Genomic DNA, 26,491 nt, shown 5'->3' with positions numbered 1-26,491 from the left:
GCAATGTTTTTTGTCTATTGCATGCTCAGGAAGCTCAAAAAGGAAATTTGGGGTTCAGTAGTGAGAAACATGACAACTTGTTTTAGAATTAAACCAAAAACACAGAAGTATGATCACTGCGAGTTAAAGGACATTAAATATATCTAAAATTGTCAACTTGAACAAAAAAATGTCAATGACATTTAAATTGTCACTTAAAATACACATCAGAATACTTATACATGCTGTATATGTTTTTGCCTAATTTTGTAAACCACAGCTTCTTAAATCTTGACAATACAGTAAATAAACTGGAAAATTGTCCATTTTAGTAATCGTCCATAAATGCATTTTATTTTCTATTTACAAAAGATGAGGGTTGAAAGCATAATATCTAGGACAAGATTGAGAATGGATAGCATCTTGAACACTGAAACCATACCCTTCATCTTTCGAAGAAAAGGATTTAGATTTGCCCTGTCTTTTTTCCTCTTGATACCCAGTGGGTTTGCTCAGTTGTGATACAACACAAGGCAGTGGTTTAATCTGGGATGTATGAGACTTGGATGTGGTATTTCTGAGTTTGTTTTTCTAATGAAAATATCACAGAAATATCAAACTTCTTGTGTGCGTGTGTGCATCCATTTGAGAAGGTCCTCTCCCACCATCACAAGACACCAGTAGCTCCAAGAGGACTGCGCTCTCCGTCACCATGGAGACAAGTGCACCCAGCGCCTAACAACGCTATTTTTGGAGCAGTGCAAAGAGCTTTACTCTTTTCCTATTCAGCAGCACTCTTTAATTTTCACTTGAAAAACTATTTTGGTGTCAATGCGCGCCAGTTGTTATGTAAGTCAAGAGAACAGTGAGTCTATGAAGACATGAAGGGTGAGGTAGTTGGTGTGTGAAAAGAAGTATTATATTGCATGTGGTTATAGGATGCTGTCACTTCATTACCGTGGTTTCTACTTGCATAGTCTGCTCTGTGTAGTAGTAGTAGTTGTAGTTGTAGTAGTTATAGTATTTTATCACATATATTTGCCATCATTTTATTTTGGAAACAAATTACACACAAATTCCAAGGTGTTGTTCTGCAAAACCAGACACACGCCATTTCCATCAGGGGAGTAATTGAATACAGAGGTACTATTTCAGTGGTTTCAGAAGTGTTTACATCTGCTTAGTGAGTATTACATCAAAGCTGTTTCAGTGTGCAATACAGATCTTTTTCTCAACAATATTGTGTTTGTTTGGGAGTCAAAGTGGATTTCACATAGGTCACTAACCGCGTTATTGTTCTAATCTTTAAAAGCATGTCATGTTCACTGCACTGTCTAATTATAAGGTGGTCTATTTCTGCTGTATTGTTACCAGACAAGTGGCTGTGCTGCTTTCATTGATCTTCTCTTTAATCTGTCTATTGGAAAACAAAGAGCTGGTGGGTGTAATGGCGATGATAGGGAAGCTTCAAAACATAGTATAAGACAAAACTGGCTCTCACAACAGAGGCAGTGTAGGAGAATAAAAAGCCAATCATCAGTGTTAAGGTAACTGTAGGACGACTGATTTGATTACATGCATTGGCAAAGAAGAAGTTAGTTTTTCTCTGTACTCTGTTTCATCTGCATGCGTGAAAAAATAGCACAGTTGTGAACAGTTTGAACACTGCTCAAAACTAACTTGCAGCGATTCAGATGGAAAATTCAGCTTTTTATATGACACCTAAGTTCTTGATACTACGTAAAATTGTACAGTATAGCAAATGGAGTTCTGTCTGTAGTACACGGAATTGACAGTAGCAAAGGAACCCTCTGACAAACAATACAGCATGGCAATGGATGCATAATAAACATTAGGGAACACAATCCTAGAGTGAATCTTACTGTAACCATTGTCCTCCTCCTTCGTTCCATCAATGGTTCCATCTGCCTGCAGCTGCAGGTGGAAACCTTGTCGACTGTACAGCTTCGTCACAATCCCCTTCAGTTGTGGCTCTGTGGAAGCAGAGGGGACAGGAAGACAGGAAGACACAAGAATGAAACCACATACTGAAAAGCATTAATGTAGCAATGAGATGTCGCCTGTATCTTTCTAAAGGGACATTTTGAAGCTTCATTTTCAGTCTACTTCTCAATGCCATTTTGGAAACGACTGGAGCCCCAAAATCTTTTTTAGTTAAAGGGTAGGGAGGCTGGGTAGGGCTTAGGTGGGACAAAAAGGAACAATTACAACGGCTGACTGTAATAGGCCGATATAACTGTCAACCAAGCAAATGCGACCATTACCCAAAACATGTCTGAAAAAGCTGTTTTAACTATTAAGATATGACCTTCTTGTGGAAAAGATGACTTGAAACCTGTGTTGTTTGATGGTTTTGGAGCCAGAATGTGGAATCCATTAGAAGAGCTGCAATTCAAGATACTTTTACATTAGCTTGACCACTTCCTGGTGTTTGCCACGTTATGAAACTAGAGGACTGATATATGCTCTGAACTTATATACATGCAAAATCTGCACAATCCTTTAGCCACTTTACAAGGGTTATTTCACTTTTGTTATCCAGGGGGTATATAAACAAAATAGCAAGATGTCTAATAAACTGAAACAATATAAGTAACCTTTCTCTAGTTCTTGAGTTGTTGTGCTGTTGCTGTGCTGTTAGATCAGACACAGACATTTATGTTAAACGCAAAATGGTAAGATCTACAGTTTGATCAGTGTTGCTATGTCCACAATCAATGATTCTATATTTCCTCCACAGTGGAACAAAAAAGGCAGGCCCTAAAGAAATAAGACCACAGATGGACAAGAGCAAATGTCAAATTTTAGAAATGGCTTTGGGGGTGTGTTTTGGCTCTGTGATCTAAGATGGCTGAAGGTCCCGTCTTTCTCTCTCCATGCTTTCTGTCCAAAAGATGTAAAGTTTCAGAAAAAAATATCTTTTTAAAAAGACTTGCTTGGTTTCCAGAAATCATAAAAACGCGTTTGGCACATGTGCATCTAAACAAAAACAAAAATCCAGTCTAGCTCAACAGATTTGCATTGCTGGGATAAAGCCTGTGTCTCACGTCTCGGATGTCTTTCTACCATCTCTGCTAAATATTTTGCAAGATAACCGTTGCTGTTTCCGGGGCTTGTGATTGGTTTAAAGACATCCAAACAAGCCAGAGTTTTTTATCCCCTGTCTCAGAGTAAATAAGCAGTGCAGCCAGACCATACTGCAGCGCTGACACAGTGCTGTGGAGATGCAAAGCAAGACTAAAAAAAACTTTGAGTACATTGCATTTAAAAATACATACATACATACATTGAAATGTATTCGCAAATGCATTTCTTATGATAATTAAAGTTCTCAACAATTTAATGTATTTTTGACATAGTGAAGACAGAGCTGTTTTTTTTTAAAACGATCTTTCACTGTAGGAGACTTAAAACAAGGACAAAATCGAACAGTGTACTAATCAAAAGGGCAAAAGCTACACTCTATCAACATATGAAATGCTCCCCAAGACAATAGTTGGACGTGGCAGATAATTTACTTTAGAAGTGGTTGGGCAGTCTGTCTGTGTTGCATCAGTATAATATCTGATGAGAGCTAAGTGCTCTCCATTCCCTGGTTACTGTCCCTGGTGGAGTGTCTTTTACAGTGGTTTACCACACCTTTCATCTATCCTTTCATCTCACTTGCCTTTCAATACTGCCATTTCTGACCTTACAAGGGTTACAATAAAAAAGTTTAAAAGCCTTTATTTGGAGAGCTGAGGGACAACTCACGTGTAGCGGCACAAACACACAGGATATTTGTGCATGAAATACTGTAGCTATGAAATAGGATTTAAAAAATATAGGCGTTTTAACTTTTTGCCAAAAGAGTGTCTTAGATCTTTCTTCTTTTTTTACTTTTGTGTTCCCTTCCATAGTGCACCTTCATTATTTGTTGGAACTTCCGAGCACCCCATACCTTTTCTCTCCTTAACTAACTAAGGCTATGTTTGCTGCAGAGAAGGGTCATTCAGTTTGAACACCAAAATGATTTTCACACATGGACATACATTAAGAAATGCACATATGTCAGCATTTGTTGAAAAATGTGCACACTACATTACCAGACAACGCACCAAACTACATACACGGTCAACACTGTTTTTCCAACAGATGCCAGTTCTTGTGTTTGGTGTGAGTCACAGACAACGCCTTCTTCTTGGTGCTCATTGCTTCCTCCTTAGAAATGGAAATTGGAAGTGAAAGGGGTGCAACATCTGTACGAATATTGTTGCTGTTTAACATGCACCATAACCTCCAGGTGCAGCATATACAGTTGCAAAACAGCTTGGAAATGAATCATGGGGAAGAGATTGATTAAAGTTTGGGAGAAAACACAGAGCTGAATCTTTGTCGTCATCATTTCCAAACACACAAAGAATCTGTCAGAACTAAGAGAAAGATGAATTTTGAGCCAGAGTAAGATGTGATCAGATTAGGAATGCAGCCATGGTCACTTCTGAGCGGCTGCGTTAGGCTACAGACACACTTCTGTCAATGCAATAAGAGTCCTTTGATAGCCACAAGTCCTTATTATATTTATCTTAAGTGTCCCACTTATAAAAGCTTAGTTATAACAATCAGGTCCCACTTATTTTGTCTCATCTGACAAGTCTTTTTATATCAGCAACATGGAACTTGGCCAACAGTATATAGGAAAATACAACTTTTGAGCTAATTATGAGGTCTGCTTACAAACACCTGCTTATCTAAATCTAAGTAAACATGTGTCTCTCTTTTATTTAAGTTATTACCCAAGGGTAGCATATTTATGGTATTAATGCATTTTGGAGACTGATAATACAGATGTTTTTATTAATTACATTTGATGAAGTTTTTATCCAATTTACATAATATGAACAGTTAATAATCCGTGACAGTGAAGGGATTTCCAAAATAGACTTGATAAACACTTATGTACAGTATATATTGTCCAGTGTTGCCTGAGTAAGTGAAGGATGAAGGAAGGATGATTTATTAGTTTAATATATCCCTCAGCAGTGTGAGATGCCAAAGGTAACTTCTCTGTGGACAAAATTCATAAGGGAGCCCATCCTTCTCCCAACAACTTTGGCAGAGTCATTAATCTTTTTAAATTTGCATAGCAATAGAGCCGTACTCAGTATGTTCTATGTTGTTTGGATTATTTTTGACTTATAATGTCATCCTACAATAGATAGAGTGTCCTGGGGATAATAGCCTGACAGTATTGCACAACAGACCTGGTCGTCTTCTTCGCCTCTTCTTTGAGCCAAAGAGTTTGACCCGGGAGAAAACATTCAGTCGACTGGGTTTTTCACAGCTTCCTTTGGCTTTACTGGGGCTGCTAACGCAACGGCAGGCATTAGACTTCTCCCGCTCCCTCGCCTGCCTTTTCTGTCTTATGAGGGAGCTGGCGATCGCTGCAGCCATGGCCAGTTTGGCTACGTTTTGTAAAAAAAAAATTACAGAGAAGCGTAAAATGAATCCCCCAGAAAACTGGATTCCGAAATTAAACGTCCATGCGCACTGAGCAAACGATTCGTTAAATAACAAAGAATTTCCCAAGTAGACTATGAAAAGTAGACAATAAAATAGTCCCAGTAGTGCAGTAAAGCCAGTTAGATCATGTCCAACTGAATACTTTTCTCGTGAATGTGGCCGTTATTCAGGAATTGTCCGTTGTACCTTCGAAAAACTTAGAAAATAAACCCACACGTTCCACCGTAAAGCTGTACAAAGACTTTCACAAAAGCACGTTGCACCTTCTTCCAACTCCATTATTTTATCTGCATCACAACAAATGCGCGCACACCCAGTCTCGTAAGCGGTTTTGCATCCTCCCACTACTACATGGCCGCACACATGGTACTCGGGTAGGAAAATAGTCGTGAATGAACCTCAGTGCGACGCCAAACGATGGAAACACCTGTTTGCAGCCACCGGGGGTGCAGCGCTCTTTATCTGGTTTCTTTAATCTCTCAGTGAAGCTGGCAGAAACTTACACAGCGTTTTAGAGAGGTAAACGCAGAGGGTGGGAACAAATCACTAAATATATTCCAATTGTTTTTCGCTCTTTTGTTGAACCGAGGCATAGCAAGATACCCGCAGGCGCGTCATTCTGGCTGCAGGATCCGAGCACAGCGCAAAGCAAAGACTCTGTGCTGCTCTGAGCATCACACCGACAACCTGGAGAATGAGCAGTGGGGAGGAGGGAGACGACAGCAAGTTAAACTAGTGAGACACAAACCCAGTCGCTGTGCACATAAGAAAATCTTCACATACGCCGTCATGTGGGATAATTCATGTTACATGTTAAGAGAAAGGGGCGTATGTGGTGGGGCTGGAAGTTGGCAAACAGGAAGAAAACGAGAGTGAGAGGAGGGAAGAACAACGATTTTCGATTTTTTCATTAGACACAAAGTCACAGAAAAAAATAAGAACTGATACAGCTGGGTCGCTTAGGCTCCAACGAATTTCAACAAATAGATCCCATGTTTCTAACTTGTGTGATGGCGAACCTCCAACCTTATAATTTTTAATTTTTTTATTCCACCTTTATTTTACTGGCAAGTCATTTAGAACAGGTTTTTATTCGCAATGGCGGCCTGACAAGTGACAAAGCCACTTAGGGGAAGGGAAGGAGGGAAATGAAACAATAAACAAAAGACATACAACCTGGACTGCGGGCCGTAAAAAGATTAACTAGCCTATAATAATTATAAAGCGTGCACATAACTGCGAGGATAAAACAGCAGGTAGCCATCAGAAACGATGTTAATGCAAGAAAAATATAGTAGAATACGCTCTAATAGGATGGGATGAAGTAACAGAAACAGCTAATCGGTGGATTATACGGTATACGGTATCACAAATTCCCATATCCTATTACTGCGAATTCTACTGAGAATATGAATCTGAATTCCATCTTTAAGGCGTCTATCCTCATATTGTCTTTCAATTGGCTACCACTGGTAAATTAAGATTTTAGATCATACAAACAGTGTTACATTATGTGTGTCATGACACTGAAGTCTCTGACATTTCCACCCATGACTGCCCTCAGCTATCGCTTGCTCCCCCTCAGTCCTGGATTGACAGCCTAACCAGTGGTGCCATCTGCAGTCCTTAACCAAAACTGTCGTAGACGTTGTATTTTCTTTCCTCTGATTTATAATCGGTGCTGGCAACACAACTCAATATATTGCATTCCACGTCGCTTCATCTGAAGAAGACAGAGCTAGAAGTGAAATTTAAGTAAATAAAATAAACCTCTAAAACACAATATTACAACTAAAATATATATGTATATCATACCCGTGTTCTGAAAAAAACACAAAGGCTCTAATCAAACAAAGCCAAAACTCCAGAGAAGCTATAAAACACTCCAACAATGTATCGCTCCACTTCAGAACCACGGACAGCTCCAAGGCTGGTAACTGCAGTAGCCCACAAAGAAAAACGCCACTTATCAATAGAAAAAAAAATACTAATAAAAAATTTAACTCACTTAAATAACATCTCTAAAAGCCATACACAACATTTAATTCAAGATAACTTTGGAAGTTTTGTCTCAACAACACTTGAACCTATTTTGAAGATTAGAAGAAGCAAAAACAGCAGCCTACCTGAAACTGATTTTCTCAGAGGAAAAGTCATGATTCTCTCCAGCAAAGCCAAAGCAGTGACTCGGATACTTGCAGCGTTTGGGTAGTGGAGTATAAGCGAGAAGTCTACATTCAGCAAAGTTCAATCCACTGTTTGACAACTGAACTGAGGCGTAGTGGGAGAGAAAGCATCGAGGCGTGGCCATCAACAGGAAGATCATTACAGGACATTAGTGACATGCCATTATTACTTCTAAAATGCTCATTAAACATTCATTTAGAGGTCTTGTTGACCCGGCTAACGGGCGTGTGTTACTGTATTGCTGCGCACTGGTCGGATTGAAGAAAAGTGATCGAAAATGCAGCCTGAGATTGTACTTCCTTCTTGGGGCAGAGAAGACTTTGCTCTCATATTACAAAAAAACGATGTAAAATGATCCGATAATGCGTTGACTAAACCGGTTATACAGGCCTGTCCACTTTGGACTGAAAAATATCGATGTACAATCAACTAAGACAACATGCATTATAGGCAGAGTGTTTTCACAAGGACAATTCTCTGTTCTGCAAAACTGTAAAGGAAAATTATTTTTATTCACAAGTCGGCCTAATACTGATATTAACCAAATATGGCATGTTGTTTTCCAACATCAGGGCATAAATGATCAATGCAATGTATGAAGGGTAGTCTCTCTGCTTTTACAGCTTTATTTCGTATCAATCCAATTGTGTAAGGAAGAATACTGCTTAATTTGTACGATTTTGAAACCTAATTCTACATACTTTATAATGATTTAAATTTGGGTGGTTTGGGTTTCTGTGGTGTCACAACTAAGAATACATATTTATTGTTGTTTTACCAGGACTTTAAATGTAGAGTATCTCTTTATATATGTTATAATAGAAGTGGAAGCAGATGTATTGGTGCCCTTTATGTAATGAGAGACTAAACAATGAGCAGCTTTGAACACTAGATGGAGCAAGTGGACAGCCTATCAAGAGCAGCAGATTCACCCTAAAGAAAATATCCACCTATAACAACAAAACCCGAGTCATTTATTAAATATGTACCTCTCTACACAGAGCAGCAGGAATTAAATTAACAATGGAATCACAATTTACTCTATTCACATGAAATTTGCTGCTGACTCTTTGATGTTGACGGACATAACTTTACCATGCAAACGCATTTCATGATTTAATGTAGCTCATAGTTGTAATTCAGAAAATGTCCAGTAAAAATCACCACTACTCATAGAGTAGATCCAGGATTTATCTATAAATGACCACAATGCACAACTAGTATGTATTTACATTAACAAATGCCTATCTGCATCAGAGGGAAATGGGAAAAAAATCTACAAAATGCAAAAATCAGTCAGCTGATTAGACAGCAATGTGGATGAAAGCTATTTTTGTGATCTTACACTAAAATGAGATAGCAATAAAAATAATTTATGGGTCAATACCAATATATTGCTTTACAAGAGATGTGGTTCAAATTATATAAGGAATGCTTTTTCCAGTTTTACAGTCACTGATGTTCTGCTCAATGGCATAGAGGAAATGTAACCTTTAACCCCACACATAAAAGATGCTCACCCAACGTTAATTCAAGGTTGAACTGGGCTTTATAAAATCATCATTATCTCAAAAACAGACGGCATCTTAATAAATAGTTACAATAACAGTATATCTATAGGGGCAATCTTCACTGTAATAAGAAATAGAATGCTTAAAAAGGCTTTCATAAAACCAAGAGAAACCAAAGCTCCTAACTTAAGCAATAGTGCAATACCACATTTAGCCTGTGATAACCTAAAGAACACTGTTACTTGGTTCAGCCAATTATGTGATGTTTTAGTGCTGTTATAATCAATACTGCATCCTTTCCTCATTTCCCTCCATCTCTTTGTTGAGCTCACAGGAAACGTTTTACACAGCAAAACCAGTCTTTACTAGCTGTATATCTTTCACATACAAAACATAAATAAGTATTTTATGAGAAAGTAGGTTCTCAATATTACTGTATTTGTGCTATACACTAAGTCCTTGTAAAATGTGATCTTTCGTACTAAAAAAAGTGTACAGTGAACCTCTATGCTCTAACCTGATTTACACTGTAGCATATAGTGTCACTCTGCCTTGTACTATCCAATACCTCTAATTCTGCCATAAGCAATCACTGACAGACTCAATACTACCAGTAGCAAATTACAGGTTTTGCTTCAGTCATCCCACTAGTGATAAATCTGGGTCATCGCTCTTCAGGAGGATGGCTGGCGTTATCACTGACAGCTAGGAGGACAGGAGGAGGTGACGAAGGTAAGGCTGCATTGTCCAACAGCGACACTAATCAAACACCTAAGATGATACCAAAGAAAGTGCAAATGTGTGTAGGCCTGATAAGGTCTGTCACTCTGTCAGGGCTTTTTTTTTAGCAGAAGCCACGTAATGATGGGGCCGAAAAAAATACTAAACGGCATAAGTGGAAATGGTGAGATTAGTACAGGATAGAAACATTTTATTTTTTAAAGGGACAAGATAATAAAACCGTACACATTTATTCACAAACACACATACATACACACACACACACCACAGAGACAAGGAGGCTATGTGTGTGTGTGTGTGAATGAATGTGTACTTGGTTGCTTGTCTAGCAATGTGCCATGGGCACATTAATTTTTGTAGTGCCACAGAATGCCAGTCTACTGTGGCCTCCTAGGGCACCTTCACTGTACTGTACTGCACTCACACACATACACACACAGTGAGAGAGGGGAAAAATAATTTAAATTAGCTAAAAGGACACACTTCTGCAAGCTTCCGTCATAATGCAATTCATAGTATGGGTGATGTATACAATAAACTCTGCATCACAAGAGTACATAGTCCAAACCTGCAACACACATGGTAAATTGTTTTGTTTTGCAATATACTAAAATGTACAACAATATTTAGTATCCAAGATTAGATTTAGATTTTTCTATACTGCTTTACTGCTAAAAGATATGTTTAAGAGATAGAACTGTGAGAAAGTGTACTGCAAAAACCTCTGTCATAGAAAACCTAGCATTTACTCTCACATAAACTGTTCAGGCGTAGTCCTTCAAAAGCACCACTAAGGCTGAAAACATGCCTAACTGTGATGGGACCACAAGACTCCACACAGATCCAGAAGGTCCCAGCACCCTGCTGCTCTTGTAATTTCTGTCTGGCCACTAGAGAGCAGAGCTCCAAAGTAAAAGTGGGAGATAGGCCTGTGTACTTCCAAGGTTGAGCACTGTGTTTTGTATTATAAATATAACCAAACAATTAAAGCTGTCTGTTCTTATGAATAACCCAAGGCTGTCATGAGAGCACCCAGGGTTTAATTAATTTTTTCAATTCATAGAGAAAAGTGGTTTCCGAGGGCAGAAGCTGGATAAATGGGGAGGTTAACCTTGCTTGTGGTGTGTAATAGAGGGCAAAGTTGCATACTAGGAGTGTGCCACTGATTATATTGAGATATTAATACTCCAAGCAAATGCATATCTTAACATACCATTGGAAGCTGCAATAGCCGGATTTTTAGTAGAACATCTTGGTACAGAGGGAGGGGATAAAGTGAAATATCAGGGGAAAAAGGAATGATTTCCCGAAGGGTTGATGCTCAAACCATTCAGCCCTTTGGCAGCATTCTACTAGCTGTCTGCTTACGTGTGTGTGCTGTTACAGTAAATCCACTATAACAGCAGCTTGCAGCATGCCAGGCCACCAGTGCCATAGTGATTACCACACGTTACCATGGAGACTCCACATACGTAAGAGGGTGTGTGTGAAAGATAGACAGAGTGTGCGCTGAGAAGGGGGATTGGATATTACAGAACAAGAAGCCATAAGTCACTGGAGGTTCCTGTAGAAACGGGGGATGGGATACAGTCATGGCCGACTGTCAGACTCTTGGCAATGCTTGGTTCTAAGGTGTGAACGCAATGTGATGGATCACAAAGAGGCGTAAAGCACAAAAGTCAGCGAGGAACAGTTATGTGTCTGATTTTTTAATATGCTGGACCTCTCAGATATCTTGGATCATCAATGTGCTTTACTTTTGGTTCCAAAGCGCCAGAACGTTTTGAGTCATTTATTAACATGGTAAATGTTGTTTTTAGTCACAGTGTGAATAAATATAAAACAAGATATATTTTTAAACATCAATACCCGTCTGTTCCTCATTAAACCACCACCGGTTCTATCTGCATCTTCCTTTAAAACACCAAAACTATTAGAAGCATAGGAACACAATGTCTGGCATTTGTAATCTAACCTCTCACCTTTTGTATAACAACTGACTTCAAAGTCTCCGTCTACTGATCAGCCCTTCCCTATTTTCTCTCAAATAGAGAAAATAACTGTAGATATTTTTGTCACTGAAATGAAAGGATCATAATTGTATTTCATATATCAATAAAAGCTAAAAATGGCACTGAACTGAAAAGATTTCAGGATCTGTCTGCTTGATAATGATACAAATAGATAAGGCGGTGCACTGAGGAATAATGTTTATTCTTAGAAGTTTATTTGCAATCTGGACCTTCACTGCTAAATGCAAGAGTCATAAAGTGGAAGAAAACTAGGTTATGATCATCTGGGAAAGGAACATTTCCATGAATCTTCATCTATATGTGACGTACATATTAATGCAGTTCTTTCATTTTGTAAATAGGTCATTTTAACCATTAACTACAAGAATTTCCACCAGTGTGATTATGACAGGTCACTGAAATTAAGGACATTACAATCACAAGGACATAATGAGAGTCTATTGATTCATTTTTTTCTTTTTCTACCTATAGAATATTTTATTTGTAATCAAAAATATTGAATTCTCTGCCTAATAATCAGTGATGTGACGTTTCAAATTACAGGGGCTTTATTCTGAAAATGAACTTGTTTATATGTTCTCTTCAACCGGTACTGTCAATTAGAAAATAAAAATTCACTTGCACGGTAGGCGTTTGGGAGTAGATCCAATTAGCTCTAGTAGCACGTAATTTCCCATTTTTTGGGATCAATAAATATCTATCTATCTATCTGTCTCTTCCTTGCAGGTACTTTGGATACCCATTGGCAGATATCAGTGAAATACACTAGTGAATATATATTATTCACACATGCTTTGCTCTACAATCTGTCACTTCTTAATTGAACTGCATTTGACATAATATAGCTGGGAAGCGTACTGGGGGCTTTCACATGCTATGGCTTTTGCACACACCGTTAAAGTACTGCGTGAGTCTGCGTGAGTGTGTGGGTGTGTGTGTGTGTGTTTGTGTATGTGTGTGTGTCTGTAAGTCTGTAAGGCTATAATGATGTGAAAAAATCTTAATCAGAGGCACCAAACGGTGTGTGAAATGGCCAGAGTTCAGACAGCAGCCTGCTTTGAATGACTAATGCTGTACCAGCAATGTGTTCTCATTGCCTCCGACACAAGACTGTAAAACTTCAGGCCATAGAGGCTCCGCATTTCTCTTGTCTTCTAACCAGCTGACCCTTACTTCCCTTCAAAATTAATATAGAAAAAAGATGTAGATGTATGCCAATACTTTACTAAAAAAAAGCTCCAGGCCAAAGACCTTGAAGCCGATTCACTCCGATAATAACAAGTGCACATCCTCTTTGTTCCTCAGGTGGCCTAAGCAGGAATATAAGAAAGCTGCATCTTTATGTATCCTCAGGATCGGTTATAAAACGTCAATGAGATGATTTTAGCAGGCTATGGTTTTGTTTGGGCCACTAATGGAAATTGAAATGTAATATCTGTGTGTGTATGTGGAAGCAATGTTTGTGGTTGTGTCTACAAATTGCATGATCCTGCAGTTCTTATGTCCCCTGGGGGATTGTGGGTGAATCATATATATTGTTGTAATGCTTAAAAAGGTGGCTAAAAGTCCCTGAGAGTGATTGCTGTGTATCTAGACTTAGACAGTGCACATTTTCTAAACAGCAGCAGATCTTACAGAACTAAAGCCACATTGTAAGGTTGATTCAAGAAACAAGAGAACACAGTTCAAAATGACTTTCAAAGTTACAATCCTAATGTAATTAACATACATACTTTACTGTACACAATCAGCTTGGCGCATATGATGCCTGTTTCTGGGTTAGCAGCAGCACACAGTCTCTAATGCCACATTAGTTTTCTATCAGGTAGTTGAGGCAGAACGAGTGGAAGATAAGAACGTAGTGTAATGTATGCACACATGCGCTTGTGTATAAAGGTAATTTAACACATACTACATACATGCATTATATGCAAACACAGCCAGCCAGCCCACCAAATCTAATAGTAGTTTCTAAATGCCTGTTATCAGAACAACATCCAGTATCTATCTTAGCCAGCATCACAACAGGAGGTTGCCTGAGGAGGAAATCAAGTGCAGGAGATGATCCCTTGACAAAATGGATGACTGAACAGTAATGTATGATTCATAGATGGTGAGTCAATAAAAGCCCCTGGCAATACCCATCACGGTGGCAAAGCTACAGAGAGACGACATTTAGGAGTTGAGACACTGTAAAAAAAACAAAATCCCTCCTCCATTAACCAGAAGACGCCCAGAAAATGGACTCTTCACAGTAAAGGAGGACATCTGGTATCAAAGAGAAGTCAAGGAAGTGTGCTGCAGCCAAAATAAAGAAGCTCAGACTTTTGGAAAGTTTGTGTGTTTAACTCCATGCTAATTATACCCTTTCTAGCAAGAGCAGTCTTAGTCCCAGAATACAGTAAGTGAAGTTATGCTCTCCTACATATTCTTTCCAGGATGACACATCAAGGAAAGGAATGGGATTAAAGGTATTATCTCAGACACCAGCTAGCACGAGAGCATAAGGTAATGCTTGAGTTGCTAACTTCAGACTGCTAACTTAGGATTGTTGTTTTAGGTGATGGGCACTTCTTGCTTACTTGGTGAGAACTCCTGTCTAGGCGTGTCATCTCTTTCATCCAAGTATCTGTAGTAAACTCAGATCTTTTCTATTAACTAGGTTCCTGTCCTCATAATAACCGTTTTACATCCCTTGTCTGCCTTAAAAAAATAACTAAATATCATGCAACAAGGTCAAATGTGCAGTGCAGTGAACTGGGTATGGACATTAATGAAGCTCATTAAGTCTGGTTACACACTCTTTATTTTGACTGCTATTAATACATTTCCATGAGGAAGGTATTGGGGGTCTCATTCCCCCGACTGCAGATCTGAGAGACAGGGAAGCCGCATGGAGGAAAATAGTTCTTCCTAGAGAAAGCGTTGAATGGATGTTTATTGGTTCTACATCTCCGATCTTTGGCACTAAACTTGAGTTTAAAAGGATTCTTTATATTTGTAAAACGATCAGAATGAAATTGCATGGTCCCGTTTGGCAGGGATTATTTCAGTGTACTCAAAAGCCCAATGTCCTATGTGGAAAAGATCAACTAAGCTGAATGACACGAAAGGGACATGACTCAATTTACGGAGTGGGTGGGTAAATAGGTCATGTTCCCTATTCAACACAGAGTTTTTCACTTTTAATCTCTGCACTTGTTGAGGAAGTCAGCACACAGAGAAATCAATGGAAACATAATGATAATGAATGGTAGTGGACCAGTGTTTGGTATTTAGCAGGTGGGAGGAGCTGTGCAGAGTTGATAAAGAACACCACAGAGGAAAGAAAAAGTAGGACAAAACACAGCAGTAAAGCAGTTATGGCTCTCTGTGGTCTTTAGCAGGTATATAATATCAAATGCAACCCTAATACAGAATGGCAGTCAACTTCAAAATCATAATCAAGCCTGCAGCAATAACACAATGTTGTATAATCCCTTTGTGGACATTACATCATGCCAAGATATTAAAGGGTAACTCTCTGCAAAATGCAACCTAGGGACTTTTTGTTGATGTATTCGAGTAAAACTTTCATTTTAAAGCATTATTAACTCCACTTTTAAGATTTACCGCATTCCCAATGTCGGTCAAATGGCCTTTTAAATGGGAGTTCTCGGAGAATGACTGTAATAGCAGCAAAATCACTATATTTAACACATTAAGGAGACTCGACATAACATTAAACTTTGCTCAAAGTATCACCAGGGTCTCTACACATGAACTCCAGCATTGAAAACCTTGTTTGTGTACACAGAGTTTACTAAAAAGAAAGGTTTTAACAAGTCCTAGCTGTCGCTGTTTTTCCATTCATCGTCATTTTCCGTCCATCTAGCCAGTCAAAAATGGTCTATCTCTGAATACAACGTAACAGGGAAGAGAGTAAAGATGGAAAGCTTCTAAAGCTTAGTTCCATATACATGCATGGATAATTTGTTGTTTGAGTCATTCAAAACCTTTCTTTTTAGTAAGCTCTGTGTACACAAACACAGTTTTCATTGCTCGAGTTCATGTGTATAGCCCCTGGTGATACTTTGAGCATAGTTTAATGTTATGTTGAGTCTCCTTAATGTGTTAAATATAGTGATTTTGATGCTATCATAGTAGTGGCTTTCCCAAAAGGCCATCTGACCGAAAACGAGAATGCGGTAAATCTTAAAAGCGGCGTTTCCGTCCTATTGCTTTTAAATGAAAGTTTGAATCGGGTACATTTACAAAAGGACCTCAGGTTGAATTTTGGCAACAGTTAGGCTTTAACACCAGCCACTAGCCAAATGCTTGGTAACTTTACTGGTTACTGGTAATCACAGTAGTGTGTCTAGTAACAGTGTTTTTAATGACTTTTCTTTAGCTAAAACTAAAAAAGTAACTCTTTGTTTTGCTAACCTTGTGGCGAAATTGCAGCTCACATGCTTTACCTTTGTTGTTTGTTTAAATAACTTACTCACGGGGAAGGCAAAATGTTGCCACACCTGTGAGTTCAGGGAAGTAGGAAGATTTTCTGTTGTTCCTCTGTCATTTCCAACTCCGGCTGTGTTCTTTGAATGATATGGTATGATTGAATCATTGCGTAATTTCCCTCATTTTCTCTGGGCTCCTCCTTTTATCAGGCCATATAGCCAGATTGACCCATGTGGCATGCAGTGAGTCAGAGGTTATGCTTTAATGTGATTGAATGGCACTGACCCCTCTGCTACCGATTGAAGGATCAGTGCAAATGACTGGAACCCATATCATATTACCAAGGATAAGATCCCCAAGCAGCACAGTTGGTGTGGTATTTTGTGTATAAAGCTCTGTCAGTTTGCAAAAGTAGCTGCCACAAACATGCACTCTTTTTTTCAACAAGTCAGAACGAGTTTGTCTCAGTAATGGATCACATTTGTACCACTGATTATAGGGATATAACCATTCTTGAATGTCTGGGCATGATCTGTTATACACATCAGGTTCAATGTGTGTGTTTGCATTTGAGGAGATAACATTGGTAGATTAAGACGTATTAACCAATGCTTTGGCAGTTGGACTTCACAGATTAGAGATGGGAGGCTGCGTGACACTGGCGTGTTGTAATGATGGTTTATGTGTGATCATCTGTACTGGCAAAGGTCTACCTCCCTACATGCCTGATTGCTACCTATTACATCATACTATACATACAGCCGAGGCCTCTGACATCCTACTTACACACATATAGAACAGAGCCAGGAGCCATTTCTAGTATTACCAATACATTGAGGAGGAACAAGACCCCAAAATACTTGTACTCCTTCACTTGGGGCAGCATGTCACAACCCAGATGGAGCAGTCCACCATTTTCCTGTAGAGAACCATGGCCTCAGACTGAGATACTGACTTTCATTCCAACCATTTCACAAACACTTACCCCAGTGCATGCTGGAGGTCATGGTCTCATGAAGCAAACAGAACCACATCATGCATGCAAAGAGCAGAGATGCAATAAAAAAAAAAGACACTCTCTTCTCTACCCTGCTCCACCTTGAGATCCTGTCCATGAAAATCACAAACAGAATCGGTGACAAGGGACATCTCATGCAGAGGCCAACACCCTCTAACAACGTGCTTGACTTTGTGCCGAGTATATGAGCACAACTGGTCCACTGTTCAATAGACAAGATGGAACCTACATTACTCCTCCTGGATCGGTCGGATCCTCCTTTCTAGCACCCTGGAATAAACTTTCACACACCCTCTTGCCCCCTTTTTTAAAATGGGAACCAACATCGTAGTCTGCCACTCCACAGGCAATTTTCCTAACCTCCAAGGAACAATGAAGAGGTATGTCAGCCAGGACAGCCCAACACTGTACTGGACCATTATGGTGAAGAAGGAACTGTGCACCAGTGTAGACCCAAAACACATCGGATAGATAATATATCTCATCAAAGAGCTGAAAAACATTCCTGAGAAGTAAGAGAAAGCGTCTGAAATTCTTTTCTTAGCCTTCTTTTCCCGTAAGCCATCCGCAGACAAACCGAAAATAGATGGATGAACATTAAGGAGGCACTCATTTTATTACAACACGCAAGTAACATGTAGTTGCCATTTTTAAATCACATTGTAGCACTCAAACCTATTATAACATTTTGAACACTTATTTTTTTTACATTTTGAGAAAAACAAGAGAGAGAGAGAAAAAAGTACGAGAAAGAGAGACAGCTGTAAATGTATCCTGGCCGGGCCTGATGAGATGTGCAATGTCTAATTATCTCTCAAGCCAGTGGATTAGCAAGCTAACACTAATAGCTGTCATAAGGCCATACTGTTTGTCCCGGAGAACAGACACACACAGACCATCACACTCACACAAAGCTCAAAAATGTGGATCAGACACACAAGTGCAACCAGACAATTCTCCTCATAAAAAGGAGGATAGATGTGCTGTCTTTTAATTCTTAAAAGTAAAAGGGTTTGTTGCTATCTGATGGTCAATGAGGCAACATCAGAAGGCACTGAGGCTAGGAGGAAGCAAAGGTAGGACGTTTGGCAGAGGGGTCTATGGGATCATCTAGGTTGGACAATGCTAGTTGGCTGAGTAGTGGTAGAAGGTTGCTATGTGCGTCTGTATGTGAGCATGCATCCTGCTGTTTCTCCCGCACCTGACAGCTAAGGTTAACCACAAATGCAACACCTTTAGGTTGTTTACTCAGTCCAATGCCCCAGCCTGTCCCGCTTGGTTGCTCACATGCATGCTGTAAAATTAGATTTGGGTCGAAGATAATGTCTAGCGGGCCTCATGTTCACAGCATACTGCCATAAGACAACCAACTGAGGGTGTGTGGTTGTGTGAAGTGAGAAGAATGAGGAACAACACCGCTGAATGACACAGGAGTACTACACTCTGCTGGAGCTGGTTGGAGGTGAAAGGCACATCACACAGGCCAATAGACTTACTTTCATCAGGGCTCATTTGACAAACACCTGCAGGCGGTAATAGAGGAGCACTATACAGTACACCTTAGTGTCCCCATGCTGAAGGGGTACTGATGAAAGGGAGACGATTGCCAATTGGGAAAGCAAGCGAGAGCACTCTTTGACAAATTATCATTTTATTAACAGTATGCATTATTTATGTCTAACCCATCTATTGTTCTGGCACATACATTTACAATGGCCTTGAGGGATAACATTGGGCCGCTAATGATAGAGAGAATATGAAATGATGTTTGAGAAGATTGCTCTACATTTAATAAGTATTAACACACTTTAGTGTTTTCATTTAATATTTAGCTTTTTCCTGTAAGAACAGATCCATGCAATTATCCTTATGCAAATCCTAAATTTGAGTGACAGATGAGGTCTGAGTATTTGAACTCTGACTCGTATAAACACACCAATGCCTAAAGTATATAACAACCTAATGCACTTGTACAAAGCTGTGAAGCAGTAAGGTTAAGCACACAGATCAGGGGTGAAGCACAAGATTCTGTAAGCATAAGTGCAGAATACCAATGCAAACAGGAAAATATAATGCATCATTATAATGATATATATTGGATAATATATAACTTGGATGCTTGACCTGTTATTTACAGTAGCACCTGTTCCTGGCATTAAATTGACTAAGGCAACTTTGGAATACCCTGGACACTTTGCAACCATTTAACCTACATTGAGGAAGGAAGTAAAGAAACAATCTCTAGACAGCACACAAAGATACAACTGAGAAAGGGAGACACTGTCTTGCTGTCACAGCATTTAACACGCTGGTGATACTGTACAAATCTGATCCTATTCTTAACTAAAGGTTCTTGAATGTAAATTGACCAACTTTTTTGCAACATTTGGCAATATCCCTATATAGTATATCCTTGGTATGTGGAGGATGGCACAACTTATCTGGTCTTTAATTTGGGTTTCTTCAGCCTTACTGGAAGAGCCATTGTGGGGGCTGGCAGGCAATAATGGGAGAAATTAGGTGCCTGTATGAATCCTTGCCAATGTCAGCCCTGGCCAGCAGGCTGGCACATTATTCTGTGCCCCATTAGATGAAACATGCAAGGCCTTTATATAACCCTGCCTGCACCCAAGATGACCCTAAAATCCCATGCATGTGTCAGCTGAACTGGACTGTTCTCTCTGCTAATTAGGTGTGCTAAGGCAGTTCTGATGTCCCATGCACAGAAATGAGGTGATGTCAAATTACAGTCTTTGTTGTCCTTTTTGATGTCAGGGCAACTGAACTAAGCATTTTTTTTATAAATTATAACGAGTTCAATCACTGTGTTACAGATACTATAACTGAGATTCCAGTGTAATCAGATTGAATACTGACATTCAGGTAGGAGTGCGTTGTTTTTGTAATGTTTTGAAACTACCAAGCTTAGTGGAACAGATTGTCAAACCTGAGAACATCTCGACAGGAAACATGGCCCAGCTGATGGTAGCGGATGGGTACAATGGAAAGGAAATAGTGATCGGACCTTTGATGATTCATCAGGGTTGTGGAGTCTGACCAAAACTGGACTTTTTAAGCAGATAGAGAAAACGACATGTCAGAAGAAAATTGTGTGCTTGGTCTACACTTGAATTCTATAGAGGCTGGTCCTCAAGAATTCCAAGTGACTTCCCTTTATTCACTTTCTTCTGCCATATAACAATACTGGTGATTTATTTTTAATAAAAGACCCTGTTGGTAAATTTCTAATTTGTGATAGTAAATAATTTGAATATAGTGTATCCATTCTTAAATATGTGTATGTTTTAGGTAAAATATATATCCTTGTAGAAAGCTACAAATATCAGAACCTCAATGTTTTCATATATGCATTCCTAATAAGGTACAATAACTGTGTTGTCCACTACTGTATCTTTCTCCATCCTGCACTCTGTAAGTTTAATTGTATTTTTTGTCTTCTTTTAGTGAATATCAATAAAAAATAATGACCATTACATAGAGCAATTGCTTCCAACTTATCTAGGTTCTGGGCCCACATGTCTCAGTAGTTGAAGTTCCTGTACTGTATGTAGGAATTGGAACTTTTGATTTTGGCAGTACTGAAAACACAGGATTATTAAACGTATCTACCGACAAATAGTGAAAATAAGTTTACAGATGACATAAACAAATCTACACATGATGGTCCTCAGAAAAGGTAACTTCCTATTCAGTTAAAAATACAGGAAAACAAAAAGTGTTTGTTACTACACTGTTCACTTGGCAAAGCTGACCATACACTCAGGCTTAACTTGTGAACACTTTAGGATCACGACTCATCCTTTGGGAACTTTGGAAGGAATTATTAATAGTGTGACCTTTAAATGAACAAATACAGTAGGAGTTCAGTCTATTCATTTTTCAAAGTGAAACATTTATCAAGACAAGCGCTTGGAGCAAGACCAAGAGGGTCTGTCTTGGAGCGGTATCTGCGGTAAAGATAATAGAAGTTCACAGAGGTGTAGCAAAAGAGAATTGAAACCTTTCTCTCACATTAGCTATTGTAATGAAGAGTATAAAAAGCAAGGATATAACAAATTATACTACCTAAAAATAAGATTTGGTATTTTTTCACATTTAATACATTACTACTATATGCTGTCTTCTTCCTAATAAATGACACTATTTTGTGTGTATCTGTAATCTCTATCCTGGCAGCTTTCTTTCCTAGACTAATGTTGTGCTGACTCAGCAGTGTGCCTAATTGCCCCAATTAAATAGCTTAAAGCTTGTTCACTCTGGGGAAAACTTACACACTTGCTTGTGTCACAGTTACTATAACCTGACTACTCTACCGATTGTTCCCGTATGGCTAAGATTTAGAGCCGACCTGTATTTAATCAGGAATTCTACTGAATAAAACAATAAAACATTATATCCATTAGTGACGTAAGCTGGGATTTTAGGGTCAAGCTTTATCATATTTGAGTCAGGCAATGGGAGGGATAGGGAGTAATGCTGCTATTTGGACATGGAGGATAAATACGCATGCTGCATTTGGCTATGTGGTATGTAAAACAGCATTACACATGTTTGCTGGTATGCAGTAAATATTAATTATTTCACAGACCATTAACACAACACCAATTGTAAAAGTCAGCCTCAAAGCATGCAATATAAAAACATAACATATTACATTACACATAATAAAGTCTGGTTCAACATATGTGGACTGATGAGGTAAGGCATCCCACTGGCTGACGACTACATTCTGCTTCCTTCCACTGTTCCTTCCAGTCAGTTAGCAGGTTAATTTGCCACATGTACAACTGTAGATGTATCCGGAGCACTGTGCAATTTAGGCCTGCTGTTCATGACTCTGATTGGTTTAAGAGATATTTAAATATGTTTGAATAACATGTAGTCGCTGGCACAGTACAACTTCAGAGTAAACCTTCATAATATTCATTCATAACAAACCTATTCACTGTATTTCTGAACATAAAAAGTCCCAGCCTGTTTGCCTATTGCTGAGTCTGCCATGAGAAGTGCTAATGAAATAGAAATTGATGGATTGAAATAGGTCTTGCAACTTTACTCTACTTTGCTTGTCTGTTGGTCTCTAGAGTAGTTCCTCGTTAATGTTGTCATGAACACAGACTTCTACTGTTTGTTTATGACTTTAGTGTAAGCCCCAGAGAAACTAGAAATCAACACTGTCAGCATTTCTGCCTAAATCTGAGGGAAAAAGTATTTTAAAATTGTCCGAGTGTGCTATGACGTTAAGCATTTTCACCTATGCAGGTAGATGCCAACTATTTAGAGCTTCTACATGAAACACACTCTACCTTTTTCTTTTTCCCATTATACAATGGTCACATTCTGCTTTTGAATGACCAACATTAAATTTGCATTGTAAACTAGGCTAATAAAACACTAGTTCTTCATACTTGTGAGCTATCTGATTCACATACCCTATATGTATATAGTAGGTTTATATATAGTCTCTTGAATTCTTGGTCTTTTATCGCCAGTTGTTTAAAAGAAAGTAAAACGTATTTATCAGCGCATGCTCAAACTTTGTTTGTTGCATATGTTGCAAAATGCACACTTCAGGGTACCAGAGAGGTCAGGTAAGCACAGTAGAACTTACAGTTCTGATTCAACATTGACATTCCCCTCCCAGCCTACTCTCTGCAGGCACCAAAACACATTATCATACACATTATTTATTTATGCATAGTCTATTTATGTGGTACCTTAGACAAACAGAGTTTGTTGCTTTCATGCAGACTGACTAAGGAGGAAAGACAGAAAGAAAATTAAACAAGCTGTTATTGGAGCAGGAGTGCATCCTGAGGCTGCATGTTTGTCTCCCGTTCACCCCCGAAATGTAATTGTGCTGTGTCAACTTTGTGGTTAATCACCAAGACTAAAACAGATTTAGTGTCCTTAATGTTGAGCAACACAGGTGCTCGACTTTATTCTGTCTCTAAGAGACATATCACATATCAATTAAATTACATGGTTTTAGATACAGTAGTGCATCCTAGGCTTCATAGTTGGATATGACTAACACAAACACTTTCCCTGTTGATGTAGATTTTTTAGATTAGACCTTTTGAGTTGACCCACTCCTTCTCAAAATGTACAATCACTTCCCTGCTGTTGGCCTGCCCTAGTAAAACCAGAAATTGAATCATCTTATAATGCAGAGTTTCAAAACAGTCCCTACTCCCAAACGCATTACTATACAAAAAAAAAACATCATAAAGTTATTGTGGCACAAAATTCATAATGATTTCAGATTTCTGCAAGCTATAGTGAAATAAACAGTTAGAAAAGGCTGCTGAGAGGTTTGGAAGAAAATTTCTGTAATGCTCTACCAAAAGGTCAGCAATAATGTGTAATTTATAGATCAAGAATAAAACACAAAGCTGCCAGTGTGACTTTAAACGTTAGGGTCTCATTTTTTCAGTCTGTCCTAAAACAATATCTAAAGTGCCCACATTAAAAATTAAAGTAAAAATATCTGCAGTCCTCGTTCCAAAGTTTATCCAAAGCTAACATGAGGCTTCAGCCATCTGAGTTGACTCAATCAAGTGGATGTCTCCAAAAGTTTTAGTCTTTAAAATACTCTGAACCCCTTACTTTATGTCTTTTTATTGCAACTTAACAAGGAAATACACAAATTGTGGAAGATTCCCACATTACTCGACTAACTGAGACTGCTCAGTATATCAGTAAGCAAAACATATTTCAATGTTCATACATTGTATTGTTATTAGGCAGACTAGAAAAATTGTTAACCTTTCATTTATAGCTGCACTTGTCAAGATTGCTATGTACTGTAAAAGTATGTATTTGTCTGTACTTTTTAGTCTAAATCACTAATGCTGGTCCCAGAATAAACAATGTTTGGACTTTGAATTTTATACTGATATCAGCTCACGTGAGGCAAGATTCCTCATGTGTATGTCCCGGCCAGGACAGCCTTTAAATCAGTGCAGAAGAAATGCAAATATTTCTAATTGAAAGTAAGTATTCTGATCCTGGGAATACAATGGACAACACTGCTGAATTCAACTACAAAACACTAATTTCTTGAGTTAATCTTACAGAACCTAAAACATACACATACTGCTCACGACCTACACTTAGCTACATGGATATCTGTCCATCTGTGTGTGTGTGTGTGTGTGTGTGTGTATATATATATATATCTCATAGCCTGGAACTATAAACACAAAGTTTTGCTGTCTTCTGAATTATGGATGGGATATTTACACATATCGGTCCCCTCAGGCACCATCTTTTGTTGTTGCTGTGGAGAAATGGAAGCAGAGGAATTAGGAGAGAAGGATTTGAGAATGAAGAGATCTCAAAGGACTCTGAATGGAGAACTGGTGGCACAGATTGAGCCAAAGAAGGTGAAAAGTGAGTGTCAAGATAGAAAACAAACTGTCTGTTTGACAGCGGGCGGCATCACATAGAGACCTGACAATTGCAGAGGCAAGTACAGTGCTCTCTGCTTGTGTATTTAGGCTCTCTGCAGCACCACAGAGATGAACTGATATTATTTGAACTCCTTCTCTGGGGTGCCACAGTCCAACCCTGTGTGCTGCTGATGTGTTCTGTCAAGCATGTATTGTGTCTCTATATCAACCACCTCACTGTAGTGCTGCGATATGCGTCAGAGGAAATTATATTGCGGATAATTAATCCCATCAATGCCTCACTGTCAGCAACTCATCTAAAGCAAACACACTCCAGAATCTCAACTGAACAAACATCAATACAATCTTAGAAACACTGCCTTTTACCACTTACAGTATAATAGCTATCATTTATTTAATCTACCCATGTGTTCCTGACTGAATAGTCTGTGCTGCGATCCACTGTGACGCACAAACTCTATTTAACATGTAGCTAAGTGGTCAACAATCCATGAAAATCATTAAGTGCAACACAGCGCAGTTGAAATGATGTTGCCATGGTAACGATGTGACAAGGCTGACTTTCCTGCTCACATAACCTTCTTGTTTTTTCTTTCTTTTTCAAATCAAGTGCCATTTGTCCAAAAAATCTGTTTGAGTTATTTACACCTATTTGCATGGATATTAGCATACAGCTCTGTATAAGTTGTGTGTGTATGTGTATGTGTATGTGTATGTGTGTGTGTATGTGTATGTGTGTGTGTGTGTGTGTGCACGTATGTGCATAGCCTGCTCCCCACGCGGTTATACACAGTTCACATCCGCATCATGCATCAACATTAATGACGCGTCATGAAGAGCTTACGTAACAGCTGTAGTCTCCCCTCCGTCCTTTGTAAATTCAGTCACGTCCAACTGGCGCTGCAGCCAAACTGAATTATACATCTGTACTTTTTTAGCCAGACCTCCCCTAGTATTCCACTTCTTTATATTCTTCTCTCTCTCTCTCTCTCTTTCTCACAAGGATAACGACATGTGCTCGACTTCCTTCAGCAGGCACACAGACACCCGTCAACAGGTTGACGTATCTTAGTGTAGGACTACTGTACCGATCACAGCCCTCTTTCAGATACAACCGAAGACAGAGCAATACATTGCAGAAAACATATCAAGAGCGAGACAATTCAGAGCTTACCTATCAGGTAATCTGCAAGTGAAAGCATTTTCTACAATCTTATCACTCTATTGAGGGATATGTGATACATGAAGCAGTCAAAGAGCCTGAGTGCCAGGCAGTGCAGGGTATGGAAGCATGCTTGGAGCACAAGTTGGAGTTTTTTTTCTTTTACTTTACTGTGTGTCCTAACTGTACAAAAGTTGATAGCATACAGTACGCAGGCACATTCCCATGCTGCCACAAGCACTTAATAAGTATATATACATAGAGGTAGCAGTAAAGGTCAACAAGGTTGCAGCAGGGGGGATATACATTTTAGGGTGGGAAGCACTGAGAGGGTAGGATGCATACAGACAAAAGCATGAGAAGCACAGGGAACAAGAAGGGGGAGACTTGCTGACTTTCAGTCTGGAGCTGAGAAGGTCACTATTTAGTCATTAATATGAAACATTTCAATCTCACATAGT

The 26,491-nt window shown here is 39.0% G+C and overlaps 1 protein-coding gene across 5 annotated transcripts in view; it reads right to left on the bottom strand.

Moving 5' to 3' along the window:
- fgf13a (fibroblast growth factor 13a) overlaps positions 1–26,491 on the bottom strand; it is an 87,621-nt gene that overhangs the window by 17,217 nt on the left and 43,913 nt on the right. For 3 of the 5 annotated variants that reach the window (XM_034883581.1, XM_034883580.1, XM_034883583.1), the window contains one exon: positions 1,863–1,973. In XM_034883581.1, the coding sequence (XP_034739472.1) occupies positions 1,863–1,973 (111 nt within the window). Of the gene's footprint in view, positions 1–1,862; positions 1,974–5,243; positions 6,295–7,628; positions 8,011–26,491 lie in introns of those variants that run through there. The other 2 variants (XM_034883584.1, XM_034883582.1) reach the window with 2 other exon arrangements.

Source organism: Etheostoma cragini, chromosome 10, assembly GCF_013103735.1.
Source record: "Etheostoma cragini isolate CJK2018 chromosome 10, CSU_Ecrag_1.0, whole genome shotgun sequence".
Classification (NCBI taxonomy): Eukaryota; Metazoa; Chordata; class Actinopteri; order Perciformes; family Percidae; genus Etheostoma; species Etheostoma cragini.
Note: the sequence above shows the minus strand (reverse complement) of the source record. Positions and strands in the feature narration are given on the sequence as shown.